Source organism: Podarcis muralis, chromosome 5 (assembly GCF_964188315.1).
Source record: "Podarcis muralis chromosome 5, rPodMur119.hap1.1, whole genome shotgun sequence".
Taxonomy (NCBI): Eukaryota; Metazoa; Chordata; class Lepidosauria; order Squamata; family Lacertidae; genus Podarcis; species Podarcis muralis.
In genome coordinates, this window is record NC_135659.1 from 78,598,384 (window position 1) to 78,619,073 (window position 20,690).

Here is a 20,690-nt window from a genome sequence, read left to right on the forward strand (position 1 = left end):
ATATATAGGCAGTTTTTTAAAAATTGTGAGGATAACTAAAAGAGTACTTTTTGCAGGCAGCTTTATCAGAATGGAACGGAATTTTGTCATCAGAAACTAGTTTGGTATAGTGGCTCAAGCGCTGGATGGATTTAGATAGTGGGAAACCCCAGTTCAAATCCCCACAAAACTTCCTTGATGACCTTGACATTCTGGGGGACTGGTTGCTATCCTTAACCTACATCACATGGTGACTGTAAAGATAAAAAGAGGTGGGAATGGGGGAAGCATGGACGCCACCCTGAGTTCCTTGGTGGAAGGGCGGGATAAAAGTAGGTAATGATGTCACCATTCGGCACCATGCTTTATCTGCACCTCACAGTTAAATTTACTTATTTGCAGCTGAAAGTCAAGGTCTCCACAGAAGTTGGCATTTCAAATGTGGATCTCTTCACTGTGGATAAAGACCAGAGTATTGCACCAAAAACTACCAGGTAAAATACCAGTAATTCAGAAGGGCAGGACTTTGAATCCAGGCTCTTTGCTAACCTTTCTTCATGGCAAGGGTGTTTGGTTGTTTGGTTGGTTTTTTTTAGGTAGCTAGTGTTTGTGATAGGCAAAAATGCCTATATACTAAAAATGGTTAGAATTTTATCACATTCCAAGACAGTAGTCATGTAAAATCTGGGGGTGCCAGATTGCCATTGCTGACTTCGGCTACATTCACATGATACATTTTAAGCAGTATTGGCATTCCATCATTCCAGTCCTGATCCAGTCCAAACCATTCAGTCTCCACCCATCTATCTTCACCCCAACCTTTCTGAACATGCTGGGGAAAATGGTCATCTTTCAGCGGTGTGCTTGAGTCTCTTTCCTTCCCTCCTTGGAAAATCTGGTCAGTTCCCAAGATTTGCAAAAGCAAATACCCCTGAAATTGACACTATGATTAGTCTAGAGGTGGGCAATTAGCAACCTGTACATAGGCGCTCCATCTTCCTTTCTAGCAGATTTGGGGGGCAGCATAACCAGCTCCAGACAAACAGCTTTCTTGTCATGTCTCACTCATTTACTGGAAGGGCAACATTCTGGTCTGAGACTTGTCAGGCTCTTTCACCTGTCAGTATGCTGCAACTGGTACAAGTTCCTCAGCGACACTTGATTATTTTATTTTATTTTTTTCCTTTCAGGATCACGTACCCAGCCAAAGCCAAAGGATCCTTCACTGCTGACAGCCATCAGAATTTTGCCTTGTCCTTCCAGCTGGTCGATGTGAACACTGGAGCAGAACTCATCCCCCACCAGGTTAGCTGATACAGTTACCTTGTTGTACATGCTTGCTACCCATAGAGATCACTTTGGCAAGGGAGCCCTTTGGAAGGGGTTTTTCCAAGACTAGTTCATTCTGAATTAGATGGTGACAGAAAAGTTTGAAGGGAAATTCCACCATAAACAGTTTTGAAGTAGGGGATGCAGTTTATTAGGGTCAGGGGGAGACTGCAGTATTCTAGAGCAGCAGAGTGGGGCTGGATTCAGTCAGCAAGCCAGATCCTTTGAGATACAGTTCTCAGCTTAAAAACGTACCAACATGTGTACAAAGAATGCATATTCTGCGTGCAAAAAAAAGCATATTCTAGAGTAAAATGCATTGGAGTTTTACAAAAAGTCACTCTGTGCTTTCTTGTGGTAGAAAACATGGCACAACTGGAGATCCACTAAAAACATTCTGGGAAATATCCTGTGGTGAGGATCTTTGCTTCCAGCCAGAATCAGGTCCTAAATTCCTCTCCGGAAAAGTGGGTGTCATGTGACAATATACAGCCTTCTAATTACATTATGATAGTAAAGGTGCAGAATGTAAAACAGAGCGAGGTGGTCAACTTTCCTCCCCTGAGCCCTGCATAATCTGCAATGGCTTCTTTAGCGGTGTTTCCGGCGGTGGGCAGTCATTTGGAAAGTTCATTCCAAGCTCTGAAAGAAATGAGGTGGTGCCCAAAGCCTTATGATGGATGTTGGGAGATGAATGCTAGCGCGAGTTTAAAATCGCCTCTTCCTCTTCAGACCTTTGTGCGACTTCACAATCAAAAGACTGGGCAGGAGGTGGTGTTTGTTGCAGAACCAGACAGCAAAAACATCTACAAGTTTGAACTGGACACTTCAGAGAGAAAGACGGAGTTTGATTCCGCCTCTGGAACCTACACCCTGTACTTGATCATTGGGGATGCTACTTTGGAAAACCCAATCCTCTGGAATGTGGTATGTTGCTCCATTTGCACTGTGCCCTGCCTTTGGTTTTAGTGTTATGCAGAGAGAAGTAGCTGCAATGATTGGCAGATAGATCGCTATATCAGGTGTAATTTCAAGGAACCAGCTTGTCTCAGAGACAAATAAAACGGATTGCTGGATGCTGTTTCTGCATATCAAGGGCGGGCAAACAGAAATTGATACCATTCCCCTGTTGGGATGCAGTGTGCTTAACAAGCTACCTCAAATAGTGTAGTGATGTAACTTGAGGTGTCTCTGCCATATGCATCACTTTATTTCATCCCCCAAAGCTAATCACAGTTCTCTGCTCACAGTTGCTAATGGAAGTTACTACTGGTCTATTCTAAGCCTTGAGCTCGTCCTTTATTTCTTTTGCACGCAAAAAACAAAGGTGTTTTCCCTTGCTTTAACTTGCTTGGATGCAAAAGAGAGAATTTTTTTAAAAAATACAATGAGGTAACTTCATTTATGTTAATGCATTTTGACTGTGTACTCCAGGCTTCCTCAAACTTGGCCCTCCAGATGTTTTGAGACTACAATTTCCATCATCCCTGACCACTGGTCCTGCTAGCTAGGGATCATGGCAGGCCAAAAACATCTGGAGGGCCAAGGTTGAGGAAGCCTGATGTACCCAGTAACCACTTGGTTACCTCATCTGTCCTGACCCTTTTAAAAAATCACAATGTTATGATATTCCCTGTTGTGAAGTTGTTGAAGAGTTACTCCTTCTGGCCTTGAAAGTTGGTCTGGTGCAAATCCTCATCATGAAATTGCATCTGGTCAGATCCAACACTCTCAGGTTAATTTCTGTGAAGAAAGGTTGCCACCTTCAGTGTGAGCTGGAAAGCTGTAATGTTTTAACTTTATACAGAACTTCCTGTTTCCTTTGGTTTTATCTGTTGGCTATTTGCAGTTTAGTAGCGCTGCAGAGAGCTTGCTGGGGAGACCATGCATTAAAAAGGGACTCAAAAAGTACTTAAACAAGGTTTTAATAACAAAAACAAAAACTCCTTATACACTAAATACATCAACAACAAACCAGACCCAACCACCAACCCATCCCCCAGGATAATGGGAGAGCTAGGTGCTGCTCCTTATATACTATACCCAATTGCTGACACAGCTTGATTAACACAACTCAGCAGCACCTGCTATGTTTCACAGCTGCAAGACTGGGTCTTGTTATCTGCCTTGGCCCTGGCTCTTAAAGACATACACAACTTGTGAAATAATAATGAACCTTCACATTTTAAAGTGACCATTCAACATTATCTGCATACACAAAATAGAATAACTTCCAAGACTGTATGAGAAGTCTCTCTCTTTAAATTTGCCCTTACCTATTAACAGAATGAATACACATTGAATGTTTTTACTTGTGTGGTTTTAACAAGTATGTGAATGTAACCAGGTTGGTTGGGTTTGGCGAACTCATAATTCAATCTCATTGTTTATGGAAGAACTATTTTAATCTACTTAGAATGTGAAGGAAAGTTCTTTTTTGGAAATCTACGTTAGTATCATATGTTCTCCACGAGGTGTAAATCTTCATCTAGTAATTCCACTTATATATGTTCATACAATATTCACTTCAGGCTGATGTTGTCATCAAGTTCCCAGAAGAAGATGCTCCAGCCACAGTCCAGTCAAAGAGTCTTTTCACTCCCAAGCCTGAGATACAGGTACAGCTGTTAGAAGCCAGGTGATAAGTTGGCTGTATTTCTCTATCTAGGATGGGGAACCTGTGGCCCTTCAGATATTGTTGGACTCCCAAGTCCCATTACCCCCAGCCAGTATGGCCAATGAGCAGGGATGATGGAAATTATAGTCCAGCAACATCTGGAGGGTCTCAGGTGACCCATTGCTGCTCTACTTGTATGTTTTGTTTTTAGCTATTCCAGCAGTTGTTTTAAAAGTCCTCTGGTCTTAGAGGAATCTGCCCTTTTAAATGTTCTGTTTATAGAACTTGGTTTACATGCTGAGTCGGCATAATTGTGCTGTCTGTCTGTCTGTCTTGTCCTCCCTTCTCCCTCAGGTGTTAACACATGTCCATATAATCCATGTCTGAACTACTGAGGCACTTCCCACTTGCTTTAAGCTTGCATTCTTCTCTGCCATGCAGAGGCAAAAGAAAACAAATTTTATCCAAAAATGTCTTGCACACTCATCTCCTGGACAGCCTCCAAAATTAGCATTGGGAAGTGCGTTAGGATGATGTCTAGTAGGTCCCTGCCAGAAGATGGCACGCAAAGGAGAGAGCCACCTCAAGAGGAAGAGAGGCTCAGCAGACTATAGAAGCCCCAGCTTTAATGTGCAACAGTGTAAATTCCAGAATGTATCATTTTGATGTGGGTGGATGTCTTGGTTCCAGGGTTACCCTTCTTACACATTTTATCCGTGAACTCCTCTTTATAGCACCTGTTCAGAGAACCTGAGAAGAGGCCTCCCACCGTGGTGTCCAACACATTCACAGCCATGATACTCTCCCCACTGCTTTTGCTCTTTATTCTGGTAAGTTTCTCATATCCAGACCAATGTATAGCCTTCAGACAACTGATACCACCTTCTCAGCTTCTAACACAGGTAGTGCAACTCTATGGCAAGATATTTAAGGGGCAGTGCCAGCATTTTTTGCAGTGTGGCCTAGTGCTCGCTGCCCAGTAAAGCTGCAAACCCAGCCTTGCCCAATCAGGTGCCCTCCAGATTATTTGGGCTACAGCTCCCATCCCACTCAGCAAGCATGGCCAGTAGTCAGGAGTGACAGGCTGTGTAGTGATCTGCAGAGCATCAGGTTGTATATCTAAATCCCCACCTTACATATCTGCAGTAAATCTATCCCCCTTATATAGCTTTGATGGAATCATAGAATTGCAGTGCTGGAAAGGGACCCTGAGGATCATCTAGCTAAATCTCTACACTCCCAAATTTCTGCCTCCATATGGGAGTCCCCAGACTTACGTGGCGATCAATTAGACGTTTGAATGCTGGGCCACATATCTTAAACAAATACTATTTTCTGAGTGAAATTAAAAAATCTAATGTGTTGGAGGGTGAGCATTTGCACACAAGCTATATAATTAGAAGCATTTCTGAAGGTCAATTTTGTTTCGGAAAAGGTCGGTACAATCTGGATTTGGTTGTCCTCAGGGCTTTTTTGTCTAAAGTATGTTCTGTACCTTTTCAGTGGATAAAGATCGGAGCCAACATTTCCAACTTCAGCTTTGCTCCAAGCACCATTATCTTTCACCTGGGTCATGCAAGTAAGTGCCAGAGAAATTCCTCCCTATTTATCCTTTTCCACGTAGGCTTTGCAGGCCGGAGCCTGATGACAAAGTGCCTCACTACCTATTAGCGATAATGGGCATAATAGCGCTTCATTCCTCCCCCCTTCCTCCAATCTTTCAGAAACACGTGTCACCCATCATTTTTAACAGCTGTCATTAGACTAGGCTTCTCTTGCTTCCATTTAGATGCATTTGATAGCACAGTGTGTTCAGAGTTTTCATTTCAGTTGTTTATCCTTTGGTCCACCCACAATTCTGGCAAGAGAGGCTTGAGGGATGCCTCCTTATATCCCTTTATTTAATGGAAACATTAAGTTGTTTTTATGCTCCTTGTTCAGTGCCAAAGCTTAGGTTCTCTGCAGCCAATTTCTAGCATCGCTTATTTGCCTAAAGAGGACAGTTGCCTCTTTGCAACTTATTTCGGAGAAGATTGCTTTGCCTTTACAGGACATGGCTTTGGTACCTGATACACAAACACACACACACACAAATATGAACCTACTCTTTTCTTTTTACTATAATTTGTTTCAAACTGGTTTTAATACTATATTTTAAAATTGTTGTAACCCACGCTTGATACCTTATGGTGAAAGGTGGGTAATTAATAAATAAAGAAACATATGTATTTGTTATTCCTGGTGTTCCTGGGAGGCATACTGTCCTTTAAAATCCTGGGGAAACTCCTTTTAACATTCTACATCACTTCATATTTTTCTGGTGAAATGAAAAAGCAGCGCCACTATTTTAGAAATTCTGGGTTGGATTCATTCTGTTAGTGGTATCTCATGCAAGGGCTTCTGCTACTGCAACAGGGCTCCCCGCCCCGCCGCCCGATTGGCTCAGGGGTGGGGTCAGAAGAACCCTCCAGAACAAGACACAGGGGGGGGGGAGGAGGGTTCTGTCTGGCAATCTGAACTACATGCACTCGTGGAATAATTGCCATAGTGCTGTGTTGAATTCCTCCTGGTCAATCAGTGGGTGCTAGTCAACTAACTATTACTCAAGAGTAAAACCGATTGAAATTAATGAACATGACTTAAGTTAGGTCCATTAATTTCAATATGTCTATGCATCAGCTGTAGCAAGTTTCATTATAGCATCTGATTCATTTTTTCTGGTCTAGAGTTCTTGGTTCTTCCATATCCGTGCAGGGATGTTGGTTACCTGTCTACCCTGAGAAGCATAGAGGGTTGTTTAGACAGCTTGCGATGTTGGTTTGGGGTCTTAGCACTTTTCTCAATATTTAGGCTTATTGTTGTCTTCCTTTCCAAGGGTCCAGACACTGACAGGAATACCCAGTCACTGGGTATTAATATGCAGTTATCGTATGCTGCCCATTGCTGTGGATTTGTATTATGTACCTCCTTTTCAAATTCAGTCTCACCCACTATGCCTTGCCTTTTCCTAGCAATGTTGGGGCTCATGTACGTGTACTGGACTCAACTCAACATGTTTCAGACCCTGAAGTATCTGGCTATCCTGGGAAGCCTCACTTTCCTAGCAGGCAACAGAATGTTGGCTCATAAAGCAGTTAAAAGGTAAGGCAACCAAAATGGGGGTTACAGCAGAACCTGTCTCCTTGAAGAGAGCTTGGCTGAGTAGAAGACCAATCATTTAAATGTGGGGTGTTAGGAAGAAGTCCAGAGCTGAACATCTAGCTGACATTCTTAAGTGGTAGAATATGGGTAGAGATGCCTATCTGCCATACTGGCTTGTGATGTCAGTAATTAATGGAGGGCTTCTGGAGGGCCACAGAGTAGCCACCTCTGACTTAGGATATCCTAATGTTCTATAAATGAACCTGGAACTGCTACCTTGTCTTATAAGCATTTATTATGGAGACTGAGAGAAATGTAGAAGGGGCCCTTTCTGCACTGCAGGCATGGAATCTGCTAGAAACTGCTTCTCAGCCTGGTAAGCCATTTTGGGTGTTTCCACTTCCACATGTCGGCTTGGCTTCCATGTGGCCATCAAATGTTGTCAGGGATGGTGCAGAGGGAAACCATTTCAGTCGAGACCAATCAGCACAGCAAAGCTGACACAGACAAAACAGCTTTCAAATGTAGTTTCAGTTGGCTTCCTGTGGTGGTGAAGGTAGTAAAAAAGTAAAAGCAGGCCTAAGTTTCTGTTTTGTTTCTTCCAGGGCTTCTAGTAGCTCGAAAGGATAATCAAAATGGTTTGGGCATGTTTTGATGGTGCATCAAGTTTGCAATTCCTTTCTTTATTAAAAACTTAAAATAGTTATTTAGCTGTCAATACAGATAAAAGAATTCAGTTTATCCTCAAATGTCTTAATAAAAGTCCCATGTAGTAAAATTGCTATCTACATGGCTTTGCCCAGGCCAGTGTCACCTGAACCCATTGGCTCCCCATCCATCATGTCTGGGGGCAAGAATTCTCTTTGAACATGTCGCAAAAGGGTGGCAGTCCTAGATGCTCACCCATATCTCAGTAGAGTTCCTGGAAGGCCTGGTTTTGCTGCCTGCATGCTTCTCTTTTCTCTGTGTTGTCTGTTCCTTGAGCAACGTTGCTGTCCTTGCCTTTACTGTCCTCTCTGAACCTTTTCCCCATCTCTCCTTTTGGCAGGATCGCTGCAGAACAGAGCAGTAGGTTGGCAAAGTATAGAACGCTGCGGTAAAAGGGGGTTGTGCTAGTGACCAGCTCTTCCTAGAAGTAAGGGTCCTTGGACGTTGCCTGTTGCCCAGCCATACTAGCTGCTTCCATTTCATGCTTGTCAGCCGCCTCTCCCTGAGCCAACATACTCACCTGAAACCTCTTTCCACCCACCTTGTATGCCTTTGAACCTGGCATGGGGCACATTTTTTAAAATTAAGGTTCATTTTCAAGTTATCATCTCACCATTCAGATTCCTCCTTGATACTTTGGTTATGTTCCAAGCCTGCGTAAATGTCTTAATGACCATCTTACACAAGCATCCTTGCTTAGTAAGGCTCTTTACCAATTTTTAAAAAGTTTTAATTTCAACCTCTGCTTGTTAATTAATCAGTTAAAAATTAAATACTTGCTCAAAATCCAATGTTTTGTTTATATCCTGCTTTCCTTGCATTAATGGACTGAGGAGGCTCACGTGGTCTACTGAATTGCAGATCTGGCTTAAACTGCCCTTTTTAGTATCGTACCTGGGTGTTGCATCAGTAGCTAGGTCCAGCAGCACAGGATTTCACCTAAAACTCTGCAGAACAGTCATCCTTGATTCCACCACACACACACACCCCCGCACAACTGCCCAGTATCCCACATATTGTTTCCCCTTCTACATTTCCAGTCAGGCATATACCAGATTTATTTTATTATTTCATTTATATTTCATGTATTTATATTCCACCTTTCTTCCATCCTGGAGCCCAGGGGGATGTACATGTGGTTCCCAGGCAGTCTCCCATCAGGATGGCTGTGGCTCCATCTGGTACTTTGCAGAAGTAAAGAATAGTCATATTTATTTAGATTGCACACCTGTGGCTTTGAACAGTTGAGACACTTGGAAGCTTGAGTCTCAATTGACCACAAAGTCTCACAAATCCAATATTGTTTTCATGTGGCGGATAAGTCCCATCTCTGCCCTGAGATACTATGTGAAATTGGGTGGGCTGGCACACTATTTGATTTTTTTTTTTCCCCTCTGCATATGTGTAACACTTTCATTTCTCATATTTTATCCATTCATTCTGCCTGGTCTGGGAAAAGGAACTTGGAGAGCCTTCTAAGCATATAATAGCTTAGAAGCTGAAAGCTAGGTGCCAAAATACTCACGCTCTTTGCTTAAAAAAACCCCTTCTCATTCTGTAATCAGAATTAGGTAAATGTAAAAATTTTGCTGCTCAGATTTGTTTTTGAAAGAATATGGTATGTTGGCTGGAGGCAGATCAGATAGAAATGATAATGGGTTATAGAACAGAGTGTGAGAACTGTACAGGGCAGTGAAACTTCAAGTACTGAAAGCTGTCTTATAGGTTTTCCATGTTTTGACCAGCCAACTGCCCACATATTTCAAAGTTGTTGTTTTTTTAAATAGCAATGAGGGCTTGAAAGGTTTTTCTTTGAGAATGAAAGATGGTTTTTTCAAAATGCCAAATTCAGCACCGCTTCTCAGATTCTGTGGTGATACGGTGCCAACATGGATAAAATATTTTGAAGCCAATCTAGATTGTGGATATAAAACTTAGGAATGTACCGGCCATTTATTCTCCTTTGCTTTATAATGTAAGCAAACATTCTTGTAAATTCTGGGTTTTGCTCCTAAGTCTGAAAGCACAGATGCTTAAGAAGTTGTTTCACAGAAGTTGTCCCTTCTTAAATTTTCAGGAACGTATGGGCCCAAATATGCTATGTGGCCTTAGCTACAATCCTCCATGTATATATTTTGGGGAGGGGTGATGATAATCTCTTGTATTACAAAATTAGGGTTACTGTTATCATTCTGTTGAATATACTGAAAGCAGCACCCTTCACTTGCCAAAGGAAAGATATGAAGCTACCAGGAGAGAAGTATCCCAATCTTATTGAATATCTAAGAAACTGTGTTGCTTTCAGTATTATGCTCTGGGCCATAGCTAAAAGCAGATATTTGCATGGGTGTTTTTTCTTGCCAGCAACATTTTAATGCATCAGAAATGCATCTATATGTGTGTTATTCCTATTTCCGTTGTCCAGGGGCATTGCATGTCGGATTTCAGAATTTAGAGCCTTGCTATCTTAGTAACCCATCACCCTCATCCTTTAGATGCAGGTGTTCTTTATGTACTTTATACTATATTGCTTGGGGCTCAGAAAGATAATGGTCAGTTCATATTGATCTGTAAAAAACAGTTTTTGCCCTTTTTTTTGTCCTAATAGTTAAGTTTTAATAACTCAATATTGGCTGCCATTCTGTGCACACTTAGTTGAAATACCCATTAAATACAGTAGGAGCTGACATCTGAGTAAGCATCCGTAGACTGGGCTATAACAATTTACATGTTTTACCATAAACACCATTTTAGTGCATGTTTTGTGCAGTCTTCAAGCTTTTGGCCATCCCTGAATCATAATTTTCATTACGATGCTAAATTTATATATTCACTGTGCCAAAAAAGGAGGGCATCTACTTAATACATGGAATTGTTATTCTGCATCTGCATTTTTAATTTTGCAAGTTTTCTGTGTGTCCTTCCAGAACTCACTGATGCAAGAAGAAAAACTTGGAAGAAATCCAGTTTGAGCTCCAGAGGGAAGGAGCCAAAGAAGAGTTTAAAATACGGAAAAGAATTGCCTCTAATAAGGAAAAGAATTTTGTTGGATTTTTTTTTGTTTTTGTTTTTTTTTAAGGAAAAAAAAATCCCCACATTTTGTATTTAACTGACTGTTTAAGTGCTTTGAGTTATGGCATAAACACCTGCCTGCCACTAAGGATTTTAGAAATTGTCAGGCTCCAAGAATTTGTTTTCCTATTGTCTCCTTTATTGAATAAAGAGGATGAGACAAAATGAACTGTAAATTTGTGAGGGGTTTGCCAATGTGCAGCCTGGCTTGTGACTTGTGTCTGTACAGGCCACTTGGTTGTTTGGACTCTCCCCACCCACACACCCTCCCCAAGCCACTGGCTGAAATGTGTCCTTTTGAACTCTGATAATGCCGTTTGCTTGCCTGTATGGAGAATAGAGAGTTCTGTGCAAAGGTAAAATACACATTTGTTGCTCCACCTACCACTGATGCACAGCCCTCAGGTTCAAAAAGTTTCCCAGTCCCTGCCCTATTAAATCTGGGCACACTTTTTGTGCGTATTTGAAAGAATTCTCCGGATAGCAGCCCTGGCCTTTGCAGTAGTCATGGCAAGCTAGATGAAAGTGCTTTTTCTACTTCTTACCACTTTCCTTGCATGTGTGTTCCTTTTTTGGTCTCCTAAGCCTTTCCTCCCTGATCATTTCTGATGGTGCAGTGAATTTCCCTTATATTCCAAGGTTTAGCTTTCTGCATTTTCAGAATTATTTTGTTGCACTTCCAACATTGTTTTGGCTGTAGTCATTTGGTTGGTTGATGTTCCCTTTATTTCTAGCAGCAGCACATAGTGCTGGGTAAAAGCTGTCCATGGTCCTGAAATCAGAAGTCAGTCATATGCTTTCCAGTGAACCCCAAGGTCAGTTCCCAATTAATTCTTTGGCAGAGGCCCCCATGGCTAAAATTTGATACCACACAACTCTGTGCCTTTATGCAGTAATTCTGTATAGGAAAAAAGAGTTTGGATATATATATGATTGCTATACATCAGGGGCATTTATTTTCAAACTAAACTGAAGTGAGGCTACATATTCAACAGTCAAACTGTAGTAAGCACAGGGAACAGAAGTCCCTCACACTTTGTTTTCCTGATGGCATTCTGGACAGTATTGGTGCACATAGTAATATGTCTGTTTCTTTGTACTGCTTCAGAAGCAGAAAGAAGAGCAGGGTGCTCCGGGAGTGGCACTGACCAGAATGAAGCAGGACAAAGCTTATTTACAGTTCCATTAGCTTGGTTAGGACACTGACAAAATCTTCCAAGTGGTCATCATTGATATCTTGAGACCTGAGGTGGGGAAAATAGAAATAAAACAACTTAATGTAAAGTAAACCATTTTGTTTGCAGCGGGACAGATTAGTAAAGATATCAAGCTGTAGGCATTTGATTGCACAGACTGGTGAGTGACTTCAAGATCAAGTTATAAGATTACACCATAGGAGCATACAAAGCTCTCAGACTCCCTGCCCGTCTTGACCATTATTGACTGGTAACATGTCCTTCCAGGCTTTTGACAGAGTTCTTTTCCATCACTTGCTACCTGATCTTTTGGGCCTAGGAATTCCTGCATGCAAAGCTCTTGTTCTCCCACTCTCCCTACAACCTCGTGAACTCAAGGGAATTTGTATACTAACCTTTGATTCTGCAACATGGCTCCCAAGAAATTCCTCAGTACCATCTGCTGGTGATAGCGACTGCCCATCAGGATGCTGTCAGACTGCCTCCGCGTCATGAATTCGTGTTCCTCATCCCCCAGGTTGCCTTCCCTGTAATCAGCACGATGTAGATTAGTGGAAGGTCTTGAAGCAGGGAGATGTGATGTTCAAGCCCCTGCTTAGTTATGAACTTCAGATGGACCATGAACAAGTTGTTTGGCCTGTCTTAAATAACATGTGATTGCCTCATATACACCCACCCAACATAGAGAAAGGGTGAGAACACAGCTGAAAGATTGGCTGTGATTTAGAATGATTTAAAAGTGCTTTAAGCAAGAAAGGAGGAACCCATGACCATCTGCATATGGTTGGATTCCAACCCCCATCACCCCAGCCAGCATGACCAGTCGTCATGGTTGATGGGAGGTGTAGTGCAGCAACATCTAGAAGGCCACAGGTTTTCTGCCCCTGCTTTAAAGTGTAATAAGTGTAGCAATATCTTCCTCTAATGCAGGAATGGGGATCTTGTAGCCCTCCAGACATAGCTAAACTGCAACTTCCATCATCCCTGATCATGCTGACTTGCAGGGCCAGCCCAACCATAAGGCAAGAAAAGGCGACTGCCTCAGGTGGCAGGATCCACAGGAGCTTCCAAGACATATATTGCCTGCCGGTGCTTCTAATAGCAACAACAGTGGCATGCTACCTTGTTGACCGGATCTCAATGCTGCCTCTACAGTGGCCTCACAGCCTCTTGGTAAATCAGAGGTGCTGCTGGTTTCCTCTCACCCTTGTTCCCAATATAGATCTTCACTCACCCCTTCTTCCCTGGTGGGGGTGCCATTTTGTGGTTCACCTCAGGTGCCAAAATGTCTTGGGCCAGCCCTGCTTATTTGAATAGATGGGGCTTGGACTCCAGCAACAGCTGAAAGGCCACTTGCACTACTGGCTTGTGAAGGAATAATACACTCAGGTCCCGCTATGCAAATGCTCATTATAAGAAAAGGAATTAGCACCCAAACCTCACTATACACACTGAACATTAAGATATCCAAACAGCTGGACCAGTGTGTAGTACTGTAAACAAATAAGCAGCCTCAAACAAGCCTTGCTTTTGTGTTTTGCTAGTCGTCAGCAGCTGTTTTGCCAAAAACCATGGTGGGTGGGAGGGAGGGAGATGGGAAAAATTAGAGCATTTTTTCCCTTGTTTCTTTGCCTTTTGAAATGTTTCAGAGTTTTCCTGGGTTTTTTCATCATTTTGGGGCCAAATTTCCATAGTCAAGAACACATTAGAAATTTCCCCATAGGAATCAATGAAAATTGCCAACTCATTATTACAAGCACTCACATAATGAACAATTTCCTGAGAAGGCATAGTGTTCAGTTAGTGGGACCCGTGTGTACTTTCCAATTAATATCTTTGGGGCATATTGGGAATTTACTATCTGCAGGAGGCAAATCAAGAATAAAAGCCATTAGCAATTGGCACTGAATGTTCATGTGTGTGTTGAAAATCACTCAGAGGACTTTCATCTCAAGTTATGCTATTGGCTACGCTGCCAGATTTTTGTAAATGTACAGGAGATTCCCTCCAGTGCAGGGCTGAATGTGGCTCAAAATATAATGGGCGTATTACTATAAGAATGAATCTGCCTTCTTGTTGCCAATTGTCTTTCCAGGACATGTCTAGGCAGGAGCTTTTCAATAACAGGTTCTGTGCCTAATCGAAACACACAGAGCTTGCACCCTATGCCTTATATGTAGCAGACTGCTACAACTAAAGTAATATGTAATAAAGTTCCACTTACCCGAGTCTTTTCCCAACGATGCCTTGCAATAACTTCTGGGCTGACATCTTACCCCGAACTTTGCGGTAACTATCAGTAAATATTGCATCTGCATGGCGCTGCATCCTAACAAAACACAGACATTGTGTTTATCCGTGCCTGCCTGGGACAACATGCAAATGATGGCTTCCTCCCTTTACTTGGATGGAGAGAGCAGTCTCACATACATCGTCCCTGAGAACAGGAAGTTTCCCACGCTATTAAAGTGGATTAAGAACTACTCCTGTTGAAGCTATGTACTTCTTGCACTGGCGGATTGCTTGAAGGAACTGGGGGTGCAGCACAAAGTGTACTATGTGTGAGAGAGAAACAGCACATAGGTTATGAATGAGGGCACAGATTTACTGGTTGCAGCTCCCACTCTTTGACATGGCACAGGCACACAGTACTCTTTCTGCATTTGTAGGAAATCAATCTTTTAGTGTGGCATCACACAAAATTTGGAAGTACTTTCCTATAGACATCAGGCTGGTGCCTTGGCTGTACTATTTCATGCCTGCAAAAAATGGTTTTGTTTAGCCAAGTCTATCCAAACATGCACAATATTGACACGTCTTTTAATTGGGTTTTTTAGCTTATTGATTTCAAAGTGTTTTTTAGGTTTTAAATTGTTTTTAACTTCATTGGTTTATTCTTTTTGTAAACATCTTTGAGGGGGGTGTTTGTTTGTTTACAATCAAGCTGTATATAAATTTTATGAAATAAATAAACAGGGCAGGTTCTTTTCACTGAGCAGTCTATCCGCTGACCTATATCACCCTCCTGAGTGCTGAGGTTAGGCAAATTTATTTTGTAGAGCATTAATGTTTGGAGACAGTATACCAGTATATACCATTTTCTAGGAAGCAACAGCATGGGAAAGTTGTCATGCCCATGTCCTGCTTGTGAGCTTGCCAGAAGCTGAGTGGCCACTGCCTGAAATGGGATGCTGGACTACATGGGCCTTTTCATTTCAGGAGGGGTCTTATATTCTAATTTGCCACTTTGACTACTGGACGTGGGGTGCTGATATACCCACCTTTTCTCAGCAGGGTCGGTGAGGAAGTTCTCCTCCTCCTGCTCCTCTACTGAGAGGTTGTGGCTTTGCACAGGACCACTTTCTTGCAGTTGAAAGCTCACTGCCTTGCCAGAAATGGGGAGTGGGCTATATCTGAAACACATCAAGAGAAAGCAGAAGTAATGCTGGAAAAAAACCAAACTGCAATACGCATGTTTCTGATGGCATGGTATATGGAGACGAGAATTGGCAGACAATGGTGGAAGAAGCAAAAAACAACAACCCAGCTATGCATCTTGTTGCACCAGGCAGAGACATTTCTCCTGATATACAAGCTGGTAAGGCTTGTGATACAAATGAAGGCAGCAGTTAAATTGTGGGCTGCTGGGCTAGATGAACAAAGACAGCTAGCTCCCTGTGTTCTTAAATGTTTGTAGGGTAGCATATGTATAGCCCTAATCACAGGGGAAAACCTCTGTTTCAGGAATTATATTGGTGGTGTAAGAGAAAACTCAAGCCTTTTCTGAAAATACAGTGACCACCAAATTCTGATGGCCTGTAATCTTTGAGAAAGATGGAGAATAGATTTGTTACGAGCTGCTTTTCAACTATTCTTCACCTGCCCTTTTAGATAGATAGGGCCACTAACTGTGAATGACAAAGGTCAAGTCAAACCTCATGTTTTCGATAGGCAGGAAGGTGAGAGAGAAGATGCGTACCTGAGTGCTGGGTAGAGAGGAGACGAGAGGGAACACATGATGAAATGGAGGAAGAGAAGGAGAACAGCCCTGTCCAGCATTCTTCACTATTCTGGGGCAATCTGCAAAGAGAGAGAGAGAGAGAGAGAGAGAACACTTGGCTTCATTAGAGTAGCATAAGTAGCCTCATGGCAGAATTTTAGTCATAGCTGCTATGAAGTCATTTTCCCTCCTGGTAAATCAAGTGGGATTAGTGCTTTAGGCTATGTACTCACAAAATCTTAAAAGCATGTTATTTCCCTCAAAGAATGCTGGGCACCATAGTTTGCCCCTCACAGAGTTACTATTCCAAGCAACCCTTAACAAATGACAATGCCCAAAATTCTGTGAAGGGGGGGAAATGTGCTCTAAATGTGTTTTAAAGTTATTGTGTGTGTATGCAGCCTTAGTTTGGAGTAAATGACCTAAAGGACAGTTGCTGACAGTTCCCACAACCCTTGTGTGACGAAGGGAGTGGGAAGAATCAAAGCCCCATTGTGGAGCCTCTTCTAGCCAAATACAAGTTCCAAGAGAAGGCCTGTTTCAGAAATATGTTGATACAAATGGAACCTGCGACAGGATGCCGCTGTATAGACCCTACAACAATCAGTGTGGGCACCGAGTATGCTCAGTCCCCCTGAATTGTTTTGAAAGGTTTCACTGCCTTAGGCTCACCCCCCCCCCCAAAAAAATGTTTTATATTTCTGCAAACTTGGCTGATAACCTCCCTTTTGTAAGTGGTGGTGGTTGTTTTGACTACATAAGCACTTACAGCCAGAACATAAGAAATAGAGGGAGTTGCTGCCACACAAACACACCAGCATACAGAGCTATTATTTCTCAGTATAGCTGAAAAGCTGCAGACAGGTGCAGCCTCAAGCTGGATCTCTTGCCTACTGTTCTGGAATCGCTTCAACTGAGCTAGCTTTCAATAGTAGAGAGGAATAGAAAGGGCAAGAGAGTCCGTTTTCAAAATGACTCTTTGAGCCTTTAATCTACAACCCTGTGTAGTCTGGAAACATCCAGCTTGGATGCTTCCAATAGATCATAGAATCATAGAGTTGGAAGAGACCACAAGGGCCATCGAGTCCAACCCCCTGCCAAGCAGGAAACTAAGTGACTCAGGGGAAACAGCCTCACACAATAAAACCATTGTGAGCATTTCAGGGAATGTAACATTTAGATTTTCAGGGCTGTATGGCTGAACTCTTAATAGACTTCTGTTTCTTTCCATCCCAGTTATTTCCGTTCATCGACATTCCCTGTTCAAAAATTATGGTCACATTAATCTTCCTGCGAATGGGTTGGGAGCACCTAATTTTGTACCGGTGAACTTAAGATGGCAGGACCCAATCTGTGCATAAGGTGCCATGAAAACTCTGCTATGTTTTCAGAAGTAGCAGTAGAAACAGTAACAACACTTTTATTCATCACCATTACTCATCTGTTGGAGGGCAAGGTTTGAGTCTAAGCATCCTGATGTTTCAGAAGGTAAAGGATTTCAATCTCTCTCTCCCTAAGTGAATGGGGCTGAGTTGACAGCCCAACAAGATGTCATTTGAGAAACCGAAGATGCTATGGTTGCTTAAATCCTCTTTCAAAACAAAAGTCTTTAATCCCGAAACACAAATTTATTCCTGTTAATTTTTTAGCACTTCTGTAATTGGTGTGAGCCCTAGCAGAATCTAGTTGTAGAGATAATGACAAAATGGTAGGCAGAGGCAGACAAGCAGATAAACGGCTGTTGACTATGTCATGGATTTTACTAAATCAGTCTGGTAAACAATGCAAACATTGTGAGATTAAGATATGTAAGGCACTCCTTTAGCCTTGTAGTATTTTCAGGGTTAAAAAAAAATGCTGTGCATGTCAGAGGAAAACTGTAGTCCTAGACATACTCTCTTGCCAGGAAATCTATTTGAAATCAGTGGAGTTTGCTTCTGAGTAAACTTTGGCTAAGACCTGGCACACACCATCATAACACTTTATACACATAATAGCTGCCTAAGAATGAAATAAATTCCAAAGGCATAGTTTCAATTTTTTAAAAAAACTTTAGCTGCCACATTTTTGCCTACATTTCAAAAGTTTACCCTGTTGAAAGTTTTTTGCAGTAAAATGCCATCTCCTCTTGTGCCTTCTATCTCTAATAAACCAGACATCTCTGCAACTCACTTTTCTTTTTGTCCATAAGCAAAAGGGTAGCTAGAACAATATTACTTACCCACTTACTTTCCAGAGACAAAGAATTACAAATAAAATGTAAATGGCAGCTTTAAACAGCAGGTTTCTTTTCTTTCTTTTTTACCAGCACTTAATAAATTCCAACTCATATCCAGAGTACCTGTCTAGATTACGTCCAGATTGCTTTTGCAAATCTTCTGAAATATCCTAGAATTATTTGCATAGCTGGAGTCCAGTTATGAATATTTAACTCTGTAGTTTACAACCCAATCCTATGCATGTTTGCTTTAAAAAACATGCTGTTGAGTACAGAGAGATTTGTTCCCAAGAATGCGTGCGCAAGACTGCAACCTTAATCAATATACAAAGCATCCTGCAGACAGGAATAGTTAATTCACTTTTCCACCCTGAAACACCTATTCATTAACAAACAAACAAAGTGTTAACTTACAGTTCCCTTCAGGAAAATGGTCCTCTCAAGTCTGTAACCTTGTTCTTGGCCTTCTTGCTTGCCTGACAATACTTCCAATTCTTGCTGTGTCCTACCCAGCTTTTTCTAACCAGAGTGGCGAGTCTCTAGCTGCTGTGGGTATTGCCACACTCTCTTTTATATATTCACTCCCTCATCAAACCTGCAAGCTCCTGAACGTCAGAGAATCAATTACCTTCCAGTCACTCAAACAGCTGTGTTTAGCATCCTAACTGGGCTTACTAAAAGACAAATTTGCTTTATTAGATAAGCTTTGCATTTCTTTAAAATGGGCATTTCAATCTGAATGCCAACTAGGGGGACTGTTGACAGGTCACCCAAAGAAGGAAAAAGGAAGGTGCAGATTTGCATAAAAAGCACAAATTCAGAAATAATTACTGTACTTTAAAGAGAAAAAAACAACGTGGTGGGAAAGACTTCAAATTGAAGAGCTGTCAGGAGCGTCCTCTAACAGAGGACTGCCCTCTCTAAAGTAGGACACATGGCCACCTTAAGATCAACAATGAGCAAGAGTTAACCATTAATATTACTTCCTGTCTCTCTTGTTAAAAGAGTCATGAAATATTATTATCTTCTCTTTATCAGCATTGCTATCTTCTTATTCATTTTTCACATCTATATACCATCTTTCCCTCCCTGGATCTCAAGGTGGTTTAGAGAGTTCTCCCCTCCGCATTTTCTCCTCTCAACAACCCTGTGAGGTAGGTCAGGCTGAGAGATAATATCTGGCCCAACTGAGCTTTATTGCTGAGTGGGAATTTGAACCCTGGTCTCCTAGGTCATAGTTCAACACTCAACCTGTTACACCACACTGGTTCTCCTTTATATATTGACCTCCCCCCCCCCCCCCCGTTGACTTTGTCACTCCTACCTGCTGGCATTAGCTGAGTATTTTACACTTTGGTCCTTTGCAAACACCAGCAGCCGTACACCAGGCAAATAATGCATCTAAAGTTCCTCACTGGGGGCAAACTAACGGACAAAACAAAGCTCATGCTCAATAGGTCATACTTAAGAACCAGCAGGGTTTCAACACTGTCAGGCAACCCAATCCATATCTTCAGGAGGTTGCAATCAAATGTGCTGGTTTGTGCCATGTTCAGACAGTGCCCAGCAAGCACCATAGTAATAAATGAGATCGCTTACACTATTGAGTTGCAGCAAGATGTTCAGATCTCTAGATTCAGATCTGAAGGAGTGTCTCCACTCCCATTGTTTTACCCAGACACTGAGGTCCAGCACCGAGGGCCTTCTGGCAGTTCCCTTACTGCGAGAAGCCAAGTTACAGGGAACCAGGCAGAGGGCCTTCTCAATAGTGGCACCCACCCTGTGGAACGCCCTCCCACCAGATGTCAAAGAGAACAACTACTACCAGACTTTTAGAAAATATCTGAAGGCAGCCCTGTTTAGGGAAGCTTTTAATGTTTGATGCATTACTATATTTTAATATTATGTTGGAAGCTGCCCAGAGTGGCTGGGGAAGCCCAGCCAGATGGGCAGAGTATAAATATATTATTATTATTATTATTATTATTATTATTATTATTATTATTATTATTATTATTATTAGACCTGCCTCAGAGCTTTTTCGGTTTATACTAACTGCTTACATCAACCCAAGCCAGTACATGGATTAGTGTTGGTAGCATGTGATTCAATCAGAATCCAATCACGCCTTTCAGTGTTCACTCTTTGTCCCACATTGCAGCCTAAACTCATGTGAATTGTTCCATTATACTACTATCTGCACCTGGCTTAGCCGTTAGACTAGCCTTCCCTAACCTGTTTTGGGCTAGAACTCCCATCATCTTTGACCATTGGCCATGTCGGCTAGGGTTGATGGGAATTGTAGCCCCAAACATCTGGAATGCACTAGGTTGAGAGAGGCTGTTAGACCTCGGTTGCTAGAGCTACCTCAGTTTACACCACAAACAGCATTTCACCCAGGGGACTAAGCAGACAGCAAAACATCAACCA

The 20,690-nt window shown here is 42.1% G+C and overlaps 2 protein-coding genes across 3 annotated transcripts in view; one reads left to right on the top strand and one right to left on the bottom strand.

Moving 5' to 3' along the window:
• RPN2 (ribophorin II) overlaps positions 1-11,015 on the top strand; it is a 29,207-nt gene extending 18,192 nt beyond the window's left edge. The window contains exons 10-18 of one of the 2 annotated variants that reach the window (XM_028735010.2): positions 382-473; positions 1,170-1,284; positions 2,041-2,235; positions 3,840-3,926; positions 4,660-4,755; positions 5,429-5,504; positions 6,937-7,066; positions 8,115-8,201; positions 10,702-11,015. In XM_028735010.2, the coding sequence (XP_028590843.2) occupies positions 382-473; positions 1,170-1,284; positions 2,041-2,235; positions 3,840-3,926; positions 4,660-4,755; positions 5,429-5,504; positions 6,937-7,066; positions 8,115-8,166 (843 nt within the window). In that variant the 3' untranslated portion in view covers positions 8,167-8,201; positions 10,702-11,015. The remainder of the gene's footprint in view (positions 1-381; positions 474-1,169; positions 1,285-2,040; positions 2,236-3,839; positions 3,927-4,659; positions 4,756-5,428; positions 5,505-6,936; positions 7,067-8,114; positions 8,202-10,701) is intronic. The other variant, XM_028735011.2, reaches the window with a different exon arrangement.
• Positions 11,016-11,773: 758 nt separating this feature from the next.
• On the bottom strand, positions 11,774-19,503 carry GHRH (growth hormone releasing hormone). The gene is made up of 6 exons (XM_028735012.2): positions 18,675-19,503; positions 16,022-16,122; positions 15,324-15,455; positions 14,267-14,371; positions 12,438-12,569; positions 11,774-12,090 (listed from the first exon to the last, which is right to left on the bottom strand). The coding sequence occupies exons 2-6, from the start codon at positions 16,099-16,101 to the stop codon at positions 12,021-12,023; spliced, it is 519 nt and encodes a 172-aa protein (XP_028590845.2). The 5' UTR covers positions 16,102-16,122; positions 18,675-19,503; the 3' UTR covers positions 11,774-12,020.
• Between the last annotated feature and the right edge of the window lie 1,187 nt (positions 19,504-20,690).

Coding starts and splice junctions, on each gene's coding strand:
- GHRH (XM_028735012.2), bottom strand. CDS start 16,101: ATGCTGGACAGGGCTGTTCTCCTTCTCTTCCTCCATTTCATCATGTGT. Junction 14,372..15,323: donor ACCGACCCTGCTGAGAAAAG/GTGGGTATATCA, acceptor GTGTTTTGTTAG/GATGCAGCGCCATGCAGATG. Junction 12,570..14,266: donor ATCGTTGGGAAAAGACTCGG/GTAAGTGGAACT, acceptor TGCTGATTACAG/GGAAGGCAACCTGGGGGATG.